General features: G+C 36.8%; 2 protein-coding genes across 3 annotated transcripts; both read left to right on the forward strand.

Moving 5' to 3' along the window:
- Positions 1–5,223: 5,223 nt before the first annotated feature.
- On the forward strand, positions 5,224–11,754 carry sncga (synuclein, gamma a). 2 transcript variants are annotated; one of them, XM_052571842.1, is made up of 5 exons: positions 5,234–5,507; positions 9,206–9,247; positions 9,356–9,483; positions 10,268–10,329; positions 10,896–11,754. In XM_052571842.1, the coding sequence occupies exons 1-4, from the start codon at positions 5,387–5,389 to the stop codon at positions 10,322–10,324; spliced, it is 348 nt and encodes a 115-aa protein (XP_052427802.1). In that variant the 5' UTR covers positions 5,234–5,386; the 3' UTR covers positions 10,325–10,329; positions 10,896–11,754. The 2 variants fall into 2 exon arrangements, with proteins under 2 accessions (XP_052427803.1, XP_052427802.1); XM_052571843.1 differs by lacking the exons at positions 10,268–10,329; positions 10,896–11,754 and adding an exon at positions 9,726–9,773 and having other exon boundaries at positions 5,224–5,507.
- A 900-nt stretch (positions 11,755–12,654) lies between these two features.
- zgc:193505 (uncharacterized protein LOC559113 homolog) lies at positions 12,655–14,283 on the forward strand. Its single transcript, XM_052571867.1, has 3 exons — positions 12,655–12,821; positions 13,605–13,832; positions 13,944–14,283. Exons 1-3 carry the CDS (start codon positions 12,749–12,751, stop codon positions 13,985–13,987), a joined length of 345 nt encoding a protein of 114 aa, XP_052427827.1. The 5' UTR covers positions 12,655–12,748; the 3' UTR covers positions 13,988–14,283.
- Positions 14,284–14,306: the final 23 nt, after the last annotated feature.

Here is a 14,306-nt window from a genome sequence, read left to right on the forward strand (position 1 = left end):
TGATGATTTGCAGCGCGTTTCGCTATATGCATGTGTTCTGATGATTTGCAGCAGGTTTCGCTATATGCATGTGTTGTGATGATTTGCAGCGCGTTTCGCTATATGCATGTGTTGTGATGATTTGCAGCGCGTTTCGTTATATGCATGTGTTGTGATGATCTGCAGCAGGTTTCGCTATATGCATGTGTTGTGATGATTTGCAGCGCGTTTCGCTAAATGCATGTGTTGTGAAGGATTTGCAGCGCGTTTCGTTATATGCATGTGTTATGATGATTTGCAGCGCGTTTCGTTACATGCATGTGTTGTGATGATTTGCAGCGCGTTTCGTTATATGCATGTGTTGTGATGATTTGCAGCAGGTTTCGCTATATGCATGTGTTGTGATGATTTGCAGCGCGTTTCGTTATATGCATGTGTTGTGATGATTTGCAGCGCGTTTCGTTATATGCATGTGTTGTGATGATTTGCAGCGCGTTTCGTTACATGCATGTGTTGTGATGATTTGCAGCAGGTTTCGCTATATGCATGTGTTGTGATGATTTACAGCGCGTTTCATTATATGCATGCGTTGTGATGATTTGCAGCGCGTTTCGTTACATGCATGTGTTGTGATGATTTGCAGCGCGTTTCGTTACATGCATGTGTTGTGATGATTTGCAGCAGGTTTCGCTATATGCATGTGTTGTGATGATTTGCAGCGCGTTTCGCTATATGCATGTGTTGTGATGATTTGCAGCGCGTTTCGTTATATGCATGTGTTGTGATGATTTACAGCGCGTTTCGTTATATGCATGTGTTGTGATGATTTGCAGCGCGTTTGGTTACATGCATGTGTTGTGATGATTTACAGCGCGTTTCATTATATGCATGTGTTGTGATGATTTGCAGCGCGTTTCGTTACATGCATGTGTTGTGATGATTTGCAGCACGTTTCGTTATATGCATGTGTTGTGATGATTTGCAGCAGGTTTCGGTACATGCATGTGTTGTGATGATTTGCAGCGCGTTTCGTTATATGCATGTCTTGTGATGATTTGCAGCAGGTTTCGCTATATGCATGTGTTGTGATGATTTACAGCGCGTTTCGTTATATGCATGTGTTGTGATGATTTGCAGCAGGTTTCGCTATATGCATGTGTTGTGATGATTTACAGCGCGTTTCATTATATGCATGTGTTGTGATGATTTGCAGCGCGTTTCGTTATATGCATGTGTTGTGATGATTTGCAGCGCGTTTCGTTATATGCATGTGTTGTGATGATTTGCAGCAGGTTTCGCTATATGCATGTGTTGTGATGATTTGCAGCGCGTTTCGCTATATGCATGTGTTGTGATGATTTGCAGCGCGTTTCGCTATATGCATGTGTTGTGATGATTTGCAGCAGGTTTCGTTATATGCATGTGTTGTGATGATTTGCAGCGCGTTTCGCTATATGCATGAGTTGTGATGATTTGCAGCGCGTTTCGTTACATGCATGTGTTGTGATGATTTGCAGCGCGTTTCGTTATATGCATGTTTTGTGATGATTTACAGCGCTTTTCGTTATATGCATGCGTTATGATGATTTGCAGCACATTTCATTATATGCATGTGTTGTGATGATTTGCAACAATTAATTTGTCAAATTAATTAAGATGTTTTCTTCATTTGCTGGTGTTTTTTTCAGTTTGCATGTGTTTTCTTAAGTTGCAGCGTGTTGAGCTTTCTCGGCCCCCGTAATATAGAGTTGTTGCCTTACAAAGTATTTGTCAATGGTCAACTGTATGAAATGTAAGATGAAGTACAGGTCTGGGGCTGGGGCTGGGGCCAGTGCATTAACTGCATTAAAAAAGATTTTAATGGCATGATTTTTCATAACGAATACGTTAATGCATTTAACTGACAGTACTAGTTTTTACAATTTATTTTTGCTAAAAACTCTAAATCTGTATTTGGCTTAATTCTTAATAAAAATCATCAGAAGAGTAAACTGAAAAAAAAAAGTTTTCTAATGAGTTAAAACCGTGTGTGTGTGTGTGTGTTTGTGTGTGTGAGAAAGAGAGAGTGTGTGAGAGAGAAATTGCAAAGTTTAGACACTTTGCTTTAAATACAATGCAACTATAACAATACATTTTTTTTTTGCTCAATTATTTATTGTATTTGGCATTTAAATTTATTTGTGTAATGTTTAAACACACACACATGTGCGCGCGCGCATGTGCACACACACACAAGCAATATTTTTAGGACAGTGGTATTTCATATAAAACCAATTTTTATTATAATACACTGTGGTGTCAAAGTTTAATTTTCAGCAGCCATTATTACAGTCTTCAGTGTCACACGATCCTTAAGAAATCATTCTAATATACTGATTTGCTGCTCAAGAAACATTTCTTATTATAATCAATGTTGAAAACAGTTGTGCTGCTTAACACGTTTGTGGACACCGTGGTACAGTCTTTGATAAATAAAAACATTTTACTGTATTACAACATATACATTTTAAGTTAATTCATGAAATTTTGAATAATGAATATTTTGAAATGGAGTTCAGTATCGTTTCAAAAGAATAACACTGAATGAATGAAACTGTCCAAAATGTCCAAAGGTTAAGCCTTTAGTCCTAAATCAAAGCTCTGTGTTTGAAAACATGTCTCACCATAGAGATCTAGGAGAACAGTCATTGTTTTTAAGTGTCAACCAAGGGTCTGCCAGTGGCACTATGCGTTACAAAATATGGAACTTTTATTGCAAGCCTCACCCTTTCTCCTCGGTGACCGCAGGGATGTGGTATGTGGTATGATAACAGACAGGATTTTCCCCTGAATCCCATTCTCAAAGCAGTTTCCCTGAACCAAGGAACATTAGTTGCTTCATCAAAGCCTTACAAACCACAGTCAGATGATCCATTTGGTCAACCAAAATAACTCCTGTTACAGGCAGAAGACTGAACAAAAGATAAAGAGAGACAGAAAATGAGACCTAATGCCAGACTACTGAATAGCATAAGCGACAATAAAACTAAGAACATAGAAAACTGACCGTCTAAATGAATGTAATGTTTTCATATTGTAGCACTGACTTGCGCTTGCTCCTATGAAGTAAACAAGTAGCTACATTCAACATTTTGTTCATTTTTCATATAGTTAATATAAAGCGGAATTACACTCCAGCTTTTCAGCATAAAAGGCCTTTCTGTCCACTGATGAATTCTATTAAATTAGTGCTGAGAGAATTTCAGAGAGAATTTTGTTTTGCAAAGTTTGACGTATAAGCTCTAGATGTCGCTTCAAAGGTGATTTGAGAGCGTTTAGATGAGATATTTCACACCGTTCTGTCGTCATGTCGATGATTAGTTCAGTAATGATCACGCTGTTCTCCCATGTTCTCCATTTTTGCCACGTGATGGATACACATCGACCTGATAGCACTGAGTTCTGAGCAGCCAGTATTAGATTACACTCTCTCTCTGCCCTGGGAGTTATATTTAGACATACAGTGGTGGTCATTTAGTTAGCCTGGGCTGAGCATCATCATGGCGGTGGATAATAAGGTCACATGGCTACTGGTGACCAGACGCTATTTCTGCTCAGTGAGATCCGTCTGCAACATATCAGGAGCAGATGTTTATCTATCAGGCACAGCTGAGAGAATAAGTCACTGCATTTCTGCCAGGATAAATAATGACAAAACCTTTGCATTTCCACTTTCATGAACTAATAAGGTATTTGTATCAAATCTGTCATTGTGACAGGAATCTAAATAAGCAAATCCAGCCTTATTTAGAGTTTTGAATAGTGAAATACAACCAACAGTTGCGAGAAAAAAAGTCAGAAGTGTGAGAGAATAACCCATTTAATTTATTTTACTTTTATTCCTTTGAATAAAAAAAGCTTTCATTAATATTAGAATGTCCCACACCGTCCAACAGCTTTTTGGAAATGCCCAAACTTCCCGTATAAACACAGGTAAGAAAACCTCTTTCATCAAGTGATTCCTAGGGTTTTCAACATCATAATGTATCAGACAGGCACGCTTGCTTTTTCAGTTCAGCGTGGTGCAGTGGCTCTCTAAGGGATTTGACTTAATAAATATATAAAGGACAATACATCATTTGCCTTGTTCATGATGGATTAGCCAACAAGAATTACATCTACAGTATGATGAAAACCCAAATTTCCTTCTGTACTGTGCCCCAGTGTGATTTTATTAAGCTCTCATCAAGATACAGTTTTTACTATTTTTGGAACTGCTTGTATAACATAGAAAGAAAAGATTGTTCATTGAGATTTGTCTTTCATGTATTGCATGCATAACATAATCTAATCATGGTTATATGAGGTTCAATTCACGGTTGCGTATGCTGCAAAAGGGCTTCACATCAGATTCACAAAGATGGTGCACACAAAGAGGATCCATATTAGATTACAGCACACATGTATTTATACACTCATGTCAGAATGAAATGATTATTTTATGAATATGACAGGGTCTATGAGCCTGAGGAGTGTTGCCACTGATGCGCAAGTCAGTGCAGGCTGCACAGTTTGATATGCATATTTAACCATGTGATCTAGCCACATATTAATGATGAATTCAATTGAATTATAATGACTTCAAACAGACTAGGAATCAGTGTTAAAGACGGAAATAAAGCTAAAATAAACTAAATATAGCTTAACAATAAGCTTAAGTGAAAATTTGAAATTTTTGACAGATTTTTGTCAATTAGCTAAAATAAATGTTTAAGTTGAATGATTAAACGTACTAAAACTAAAATTTAAATAAAAATAAAGCTATACAGAATGAGGGAAAACAAACGATTAAAAATGAACTAAAATTAAAACTGAAAACCAAAAAATAAAAGCTAATTCAAAATATGAATACATAAATAGGAATCTATAGATGGGATGTAGATGGTTTGTGACACTGGTTTTGGCTAGCGTGTAAGTGTGTGCTCTGGCTTGCATGCATATGCTATGGCAGGATTAAGGGAAGATATTGTTTATAGATTTATGAAGCTGTGCGCTGATGCTGGATTTGGGCATTAACAATTTAATCTTCTAGTATGTGAATCTCATTTATTATGGGCGGCTGGAGAAAACAGGCCAAACTGAAAAAGCTTTCTTCTTGTGGAATCCAGTTCTCGTCATTCCTCTCACCCACTTGTTATTATACCCCCATCTCTCTCTCTCTCTCTTCGTGCCTTCTTCTCTCCATCCGCTTGACTACTCCTCTTGTTAAGGGTGTCCCAATCTGTCTGAGCACTGAGTGCCCATCCCACTCTCAGAGGAGCTGCACACACACTTACCCCACTGACAGTCAGAGCACACACAGCTCCATCCACCGGTTATAAGACGAGAGCCACTTCCAGTTAAAGGACATACAGCTCTGAGGTCCAGGATGGATGCGCTGAAGAAGGGATTCTCCATGGCGAGGGAGGGAGTGGTGGCCGCCGCCGAGAAAACCAAGGCCGGGGTGGAGGAGGCAGCTGCCAAAACCAAAGAGGGGGTCATGTACGTAGGTATGTACGAATTCAACTGAGAGGAGAAAAGTGAGAGAATAAAAGTGCTTTTTGTAAAAATAGTACATTTCTGTAAAGTGTAGCGGATTTATAAAGCTATTTAAAATGGCATGGTGTGACATTTTCTTATTTAAAAACAATTCCATTTACAAACCAACTGAACATTTACAAAAACATATTTGAAGGCAATTTTACTGACATCATTTAAATCTATATTATTCCATAATCTAATGGTTGCTAGTACGTGGTTGTTTACTGCTGAGCAGTAGCCTTCTACACACTTCTGCTGTCAGGAATGGGTGGAGAATGAGGAGGGAGATAGACAGAGATAAAGAAAGACAGGACAAGAAGAAGAAAGGAAGCACTTTGTGTTTTTATAACTTCTGGATGCAGTCAATCGATGAGCTGTGAGTGGCAGATACACTACCAAGAGAAGATCCTAATTGACCTCCATTTATATTGTGTGTTAAAATAATTTGTAAACTATAAGATACAGTAGTAAACATACTGTCTCTTGATGCTGATGATATTGAAGTCTGATTACATAAGTATGCTTAAATATGCTGAACATCTTATTGTTTTTACATTGTAAGTAACTGTCATGTTTTAGGGCTAATTATGCTTGAATGCTATATGAGTAACACTTAACAAGACAGTAAGGTGTTACTGTTAACCACTGCATGTTGTACATGAGTACAGAGTATTATGTATATCGTACTAGTTGTGCTACTATGTCGACAGGAGCACACTGTACTGGAATCCCATTCCCTTCCGGTCCACTTCACATCCCGGTCCACAGAGACCAGGGTCTGTCCGGGTCAGCACACAATCTCTGATGATTGTAATGGCTCTCAGTGTATACACACACACACCAGTCACAGCAGCCTGCCACTGTATGCTTTCAGTTTTTATAGAGTCTAACCTGTCCTCCACATCAGAGAAGGGAAAGAACAATGTGCTTGCTATTGCAAGGAGCTTTGACTTACAGTACGTTGCAGAGGAGGAAAAGGAAGAGTTTATAAGCCAGGATGGAGTGTGTGTGTGTGTGTGTGTGTGTGTGTGTGTGTGCGTGTGCGTGTGCGTGTGTTTTGCAGCTGGAGGTAAAAGCTTTCCTCTGCACCACACAGACGATCTACTTTAATCAGAGAAATCTCAAGCCTCTCAAAGAAAAGCGAGGTCACTTTGCACTGAACTGTGACAAATTGGCAACACATACACACCTCTCTTGCCACCCGAGACTCAAATACTGTATACACACAGACAGCTGTTATATACAGTACAGATAACTTATATAGATTGATTCTCAAACCTATCTTTATCTTACTTATTGACAGTGTTATTTTAGTATCATTTATATTTGATTTTATTGTTAGTGTATGTACTGTATGGTTTTTAGATTTTATACATAGCTTTTAGATTTAGTTTCATTGCGTTTTATTTAGTGGCAGTGTTGCCTTAGGATTATTGACACACTATTGCAGTTTTTTTCTAATAATATATATTTTATATATATCAAATTTTATTTATACATTTTTTATTATTATTAAATATTTTGTAATATCAGTTAATGTTTATTTTATTTCGAGTAATAAGCAATTGTTATTTGACCCATCTTTATTTGACCCTCTAAATCTAACTAAAAAAAACTGTCCCTTTTAGATTTGCACTCTATTTATTTACAGTTTATTATCTTAAAAAAAAAAACGACCATTAGCTTTTCTAAATCTTTGTATTCTATCTTTTTTCTTTCTTTTTTTTTGTTACACAATTAATAAACTGGTTAAGACTGGTTTTGTGGTCCAGGGTCACATATATTTTGATTTTGATTGCTTCTATTGTCCTCATTTGTAAGTGGCTTTGGATAAAAGTGTCTGCTAAATGACTAAATGTAAATGCAATGTAATTGTAAGTAATGACTTTTTTATTGTTTTAGATTTAGCTAACATTATAATGTTGCATGAATAAAAAATATTTGAGATTCTGCCCTGCTATAAGTAAATTTGTGACATTAATCATCTGGCTCTTTGTACAGACAGACGAGCTTCCACTGAAGTTTAAGAGGCTCTATGCATCATCTCAAATCACGATGGAGAACGACACAAACACGTGAAGCTCATGACGTAGAGTGCTGCTGTCAATATAGCAAAAGAGTGACAAGTCAAACTACATAGTGAAGTACTGTACATATTCGTTTTAACTCAAATGATTATGACATTGCATAAGAAGCAAAAATATAACTAAAATTAAAATACGTAGCTAGCTGAGCTCACATAAACTGGTCACTTTCATTTCTTTTACATTATATAACTGTGAGCACTGTCCAGCTTGATTATTTTGAAGAATTAATTCCATTACGTCTAATATGAATCAGAAATTAAAGCACTGGGACTGGACTAGAGAGACAGGTGATGTCATTCAGACTAATATATAGCATACAAATGATGATACAAGACATTAATTTGTGCCCTGTATGAGTACAACTTTTAAATATAGATCCTGCTTTGCATTATCAGCATAATATATTAGCATTATTATCTGAAAAAGTGCTGTGTCGTCTTAATTGCGTTACAGAAATAAGAAATAATATCTTAATAATATTTTGGGTTTATCGAGGTCTCCTCTTAATCGTAGCAGCAAACAGCAGCAGCAGAGACGTTTTATGCTTAGTCACGTAATCTGAGATGCTGTGGAAGTGACATCATATTGCAGCAGTGGTAGGATGGCGGCAATTTTCTCTGTTTTTATCGATTATAACATTAATGATATAAGATTTCAGGCTTGTGTTTGTGTTGCAAGCAGAGGCTGAGTCCTGAAGAATGTGCATGTCTTGATAGTAAATCAGCTCTTTGTCCAGAACAACAAGGACAATGTGGCATCTCTCTTGAGGGCTGTGTTTGTTGTGCTGTGCGTGCACATGTTTGGAAGGAGGAGCGACTTTCACAGACACATTGCTGTGGGCTCAAAGGTTCTGGGAAAGAAACAGAGCTTACGCTTGTTCTGTGGGCCATTCGTGCAATGCATATTCAGAACTACAGATGGCAGGGCCTTTCAGAGGCCGAAGTGGGTTTTTCCACTGTTAACATGCACGAAGCATCTCAGTAGTAAGGACGTTTCTCGATTTGTAATGCTTAATGGCATTTAATGATGCCAATCAACAACCAGTACACACTGACTGGGGATCAGAAGCATTTTTCCTTGCCATGATTTTATAGAGTCTCTACTGGAGAAAGCTGGACATTCAGCTGCGCTGCCAGAGGAGACTGAGTGTATGGATCCCAGAACAGAACAGGAGCCAGCGCTGAAAGCATCAATCAAGGATCTGTCTAAAAATAAGACCAAATGACGTACAAGTTTGTGGAAAAAGCAGTTGTTCACAGTGGAATGTATGTCTGAGATCTTAAAGGGACAGATCACCTAAGGCTCTTCCTTTATTAACGTAATTTGTTCAATCCAAATCTATATGAATTGCTTCCTTCAGTAGAACATGGAATAAAATAGGTATGAATAAATGCCAGTATTTCTTGTACATGTTGATTTGGACCCCAAAGTCTTTCACTGTATGTTTCACAAGTCATACAAGTTTGGAATGACATTAAACGTTGAATTTTTTTTTTTTTTTTTTTTTTTTTTTGCAGTTTGGGTGAATTATTATTTGAGCTACATTACTTCAAAAACTTCTCTTTTTAATTTTCTGACAGGCACTAAGACAAAGGAAGGTGTTGTGACAAGTGTAAACACAGGTAAAAGATCTCTTAACTAAACAACACTCAATATGTCATTTTCATAAATACCGTAATCTATGGAAAGTCTGAAATCAAAATATAAGGACACATTTTCATCTGTCCTAGTTGCCCAGAAAACGACTGAGCAGGCCAATCTTGCGAGCGACGCCGCAGTGGCTGGAGCCAATCAGGTGTCAGAAAAGGCAGTGGAGGGGCTGGAGAGTGTGGTTGCATCCACTGGCCTTGTCAAACCGGTAAGGATTCATTTTGCATGAGGACAGTTAACTGGATAAATATTTTTATTGTTTAATACAAAACAATGAAGTCAGTTGCATTGGTGCTTCTAGGTGCACAGTATTATTATTTTGTCATTTTTTCAGTACAACCGCAAATTGCTTAATACACTGTAAACTGCTTGATGCACTGATCAGTCAATATAAAGTTGGTATATTTTATATGATGCCCATGCTCTCCTTTCTTAACCAATCATGGACAGGATGAGTTGAAGAACACTGAGGTGCATTTATAAACTCAATAATTCATGCATGCAATAAAGATCACATTTACCTTAAAGCCATTACAGACTAAAATCTCTACATTTTAATACATCATATTATCAATTTCTATTTCCATATTTTCATACATTCAGTTTAGGTCAGAGCAGCTAAGCCCTGCAGTTAAGATGTCTTCACTGCACTTGACTCACTGCTCAGGAAGAGTGATGTTCTTCATAAATAACTCATTTCTGCTTTCTAAATATTGCTCTGCATTTTTAAGAGTTCGCTTCATTCAATTTTTCATTCCAAAATAGTTTTTATTCATTTAAAATCTCATGAAGAAACAAGCCATAACCACGCGGCCATTATCAGTCAATGTGCACCAACAAAATAACTCATGAGCATGAGTCTGAAATCCTCTAGAGAGCAATAACAAATACCAACTAATTACCTTTGTGCAAATACCTGAATAGGTGAAAACATGGCAAAACCATGATAAAGAACCGTCCATTTCTGAGACATGATGTGTTTCTGCCTCCAGGGAGAGATGCCGAAGCAGGAGGGAGCTGTAGAGCAGCCTGCAGACGCTGGACAGTAGAGATGGTGAGCTTTTCTTGAGATGGGAATTACAGCAAAAATAGCAAAACATTTAAAAAATAACTTCGAAAAACAATAAAATTGCAAAGTAGTGTAAAATGACACTTGTTTTCGAGTAATGTACTTAACAAAATTTAAGTTATAGTAGCCCTATATTCTCTGAAAGTAGTCCACAATTTTTCTCCTCAAGTAAATTTATGCAGATTAAGTGCTAATAAGAGATGCCTGACTGACTACATGTGATTATTACTGAAAATGCACAGCTTTTTAAATCAAATCATTTATTGGCGACTTTCTTTAAACACTGTGGAAAATTCAGTAATTATTGAATTACTTTTGACTGAACTTATTCATTCAGGGCAGTCATTTGAGAGTAAGATCTCAGTGTCCTGTGACATCCAGACAGGGTTTATGTCTACTGCCCTTTACAACACACCACATGCTTCAAAACAGAACAAAAAACTACGTCAGTGTTTCATGTGTAGCGAGTTTGCCAGTTGTTTCAAAAATTATATCTTATATTTACATATTGTGCACCGAACCAACATAACCGTCCTTCTGTTTTGTTTTAGGATGATGTCACACTGAACCCCTGTGATGCTCTTGCTTCTTGCTTAAGAAGAGAGAGTGTATTAGCTGCTGTGGACCATGGCTGAATATTATCATACTAAACCTCAGATGGACACTAAATAGTATCCAGTTAAACACAAAAATCAAAGACACCCACATCTCTCTCTTGCTTTGTCCTCACAAACAACATCTTCTTACCTCGATTTACCTCTTCAAACCTATCCTATTCACAAGAAACAAAGTCAAGTAACAACACAGTTATTTAGCTATGCAGTATTCACATATACTATGCAGTGCGTGTCAGCAAATTTGTGCTTATATTACATGCATGTGCTTGTGTTTTAGACATTTTTATATAGGCATTGTCTGTCTTTCTTACCTGCCCTAAAACCAGTTTTCCTCCTCCCAACGCAGTGAGGTCAGCAAGATGATGTCTCACACAATCAGTGCGAGAAAGCGCTAAAAACATTCCAGTCCAAACACACAGTCAGTGTAGTATCCGAAACAGTTTTGGAAGGAGCAGAAAAAGACAGAATCACAGATTGATTGATGTGTGTAAAGCATGCAGATGCCTGGGTTAATCAGATTGAGTATTATCTTAAAGTGCGGTTATATAGTGATGGGGCTTTAGTAATGCTCTTATATGTAGTTTGCTATAGCAGCCATTATAAACAACTCACAGAATCTGCGAATGATGTCAGAGCAGTTGCTTGGTTACATGATTTGTTTGCATGCTGCCTCACGACTACACTTTAACTGATCCTAATGTACTTGACTCATTGTTCCCCTTCAAGTCTAAAAACAGCTATTTGTTTTTATATATGTACCATCTATAATAAATTCAGTTTTGTGAAAAATAAATCTGTTCTAATTTTACATCCTTATTTTTAGAACAGAATATGGCCAAGAAGGCTAACAAGATTCATTTGCATAATATTGAAGTATAAAGTAGCAAGTAAGTAACATTGAAAAGTATTTGTGTACTAAATTGGGTTTACGTCAATGACAGTGTACATCCCATATGAAAGAGGCAGGGCAAGCACTCCCTTTGCATATTCAGTGAAACTATGAAAGCATCAAGACTGCCCTCCTCCCTCCTCTTGAAATGACAGCCAGTTCAGCTTTGTCCACATTCCAGCAATGGGAGGAGACAGAGAAGTCTATCAGCCCATCACTTTCCTCTTGCTCAGAGGAAAGTCATCTACACCAAAACATAAACAAAGCAACTGAAGTTACAAATGTCCATAACAAAATTAGAACAAGAATCAAAACCCTGCATAACCCTGAAACCCTTGACTTCTCCTGAGCAAAACAAAACGATAAAAGAAAATAATCAAAGGTCAACAATCAAAAGGACTATCAACCCTGTAACCCCAAACTATCTCAGCTTCCACTTAACTATAAAACAATTAAATGTTAGAAATGTCCTTAGAGTTAGGACAAGGATCAACTTCCCCTAAATTTAAAAAAACATAATAAAAAAATAAAAAATAAAAAAGGACATGAATCAGAATTACTGCAATAATCAAAAGGACTATTAACCCAAACTCAACCCAATCTCAAGTTAACCTAAACAATCAAATAAAATAACTATATGCCCTAACACATGATGAGTTAGGTAAAAACCCTGACAGACGATGATGAAGGCAAGCAGGTAAACCAGTCTAGCTTGCTGTTCTCTCTGTTGACATCTTTCTACTCCACCTAAAGCTGAAGCAGCCAATAGACACACACATACATCTCTGACGTACTTCGATTGAGCACCAGCCTAATAAAACCCCATGAATCCTCCGTCTCAAAACACTGACACATACACACGCTCTTGCAAACATCCGCAGCTGAGGACTCTACAAACATGTCTTTCTTTAAAGGAGTTTTGGGTAATAAAGCAGCAGAGTCATTTGTCGACCAGGCTGTGGACAAAGCAGGTGAGTCGCTAATGTGCGAGACGCTTTAAAGAAACTTCATAAGCAATTGTTGTGTACAAGGTTTTTAGATTTTTTATGACACTGTGTCCTTATTTAGCCAGTCAGTTATAAAGTATTATAATAAATCTTATTTTTTAGGGCACCAAAATATAGATGAGCTTTTTATTTTTTCTTATAGCTTAGTAGGCTATTTATTTTAAATATTGTATATACAATAATAACTTTCAGCTATATATATATATATATATATATATATATATATATATATATATATATATATATATATATATATATATATAAAGCTTGAAGACAGCAACTTAATTTAAAATAATAAATAAAATAAAAAATGTATTTCTAATCTTTTTATTTTCAGAAACTTAACTAAATATATAATAGTTAACATCATAATGCAATGATACCATGACTCATTTAACTGAATCAAATGATTAACATTTAATTTAGATCAAATATTACACAAAATGTTTCCATCCCTTTCAAATTGCTTTTAAGTTCGCACTTGTTTTAGTCCAGCTGCTGTTTGTTCTCTATGAAGGAGTTGTTTAAAAATAAAAAAAAATGCAGTCAGTCCAGTAGTCACGCCACTCCTTATAAGGAATGGCCTTAGAATGGGCCTTCAGTGCCAATAAAGCTAGTCTTTTTATTTTTAGACATCTAAGAAACTTAATTTCGAGTCTTATCTGATGGGAAAGAGGTACTGTAGCATGTGAAAGTAGACTGGAGTGTGTTACCTTTCTGTAATGTTGCTGTTCAAATTTCCCCTAGCTTCTGCAGCTAAAAGAAAAGTGAAGGAAACACTTACTGGAAAGAAACAGGAAACTGATAAGACCGGTGGCATGGGAGGTCTTTTCCCAAGTAGTGAGGAGAAGGAAAAGAAACCAAAGGAAAAGTCAGGAGGATTTTTTGGGGGCCTCCTTAAATCAGAAGGACCAGGGGAGAGCAGCGGCGGAGGGGACTTTGGTGCTGAAGCAGACATCAGTGGTGAAGACGGCAGTGAGTAATAAACAAATACACACACACAGACAATGTCAAAACCTGACGGGTCTAGCAATAGTGTAATTCCACCATGCACAAGATCATAATTCATATTCTGTGTTTGATTAGGTTTCAACGATGCACTGGATGACCTTGCTAATGAGCTGAACTGATGCTCAGACAGCTGGGAAAAATCTCTCTGGCTGAGTTCTTCAGCTGGACACCTCTCTTACATCAGCACCAAGTGTCATGGACTAAAACAATACCAGAAGATATTCATTTGTTACCAATGTAAATAGTTTTAAACAGATGTCTCTTTAATATATCTCATGTACAACTACTAAAAGAAAAACTAGAAATTTCATTTCTGTTAGAGATTGTTTAAATAAGTTTATTTGCTTTTGTTTTCAAAACTGTGTGATTGAATACATGTTGAGCAAATAAAGCTAAATAAAAATATATGTTTTTATTACTGAATGGAAAAGGTCTCAT

The sequence above is a fragment of the Carassius gibelio genome, chromosome B13 (assembly GCF_023724105.1).
Source record: "Carassius gibelio isolate Cgi1373 ecotype wild population from Czech Republic chromosome B13, carGib1.2-hapl.c, whole genome shotgun sequence".
NCBI lineage: Eukaryota > Metazoa > Chordata > Actinopteri > Cypriniformes > Cyprinidae > Carassius > Carassius gibelio.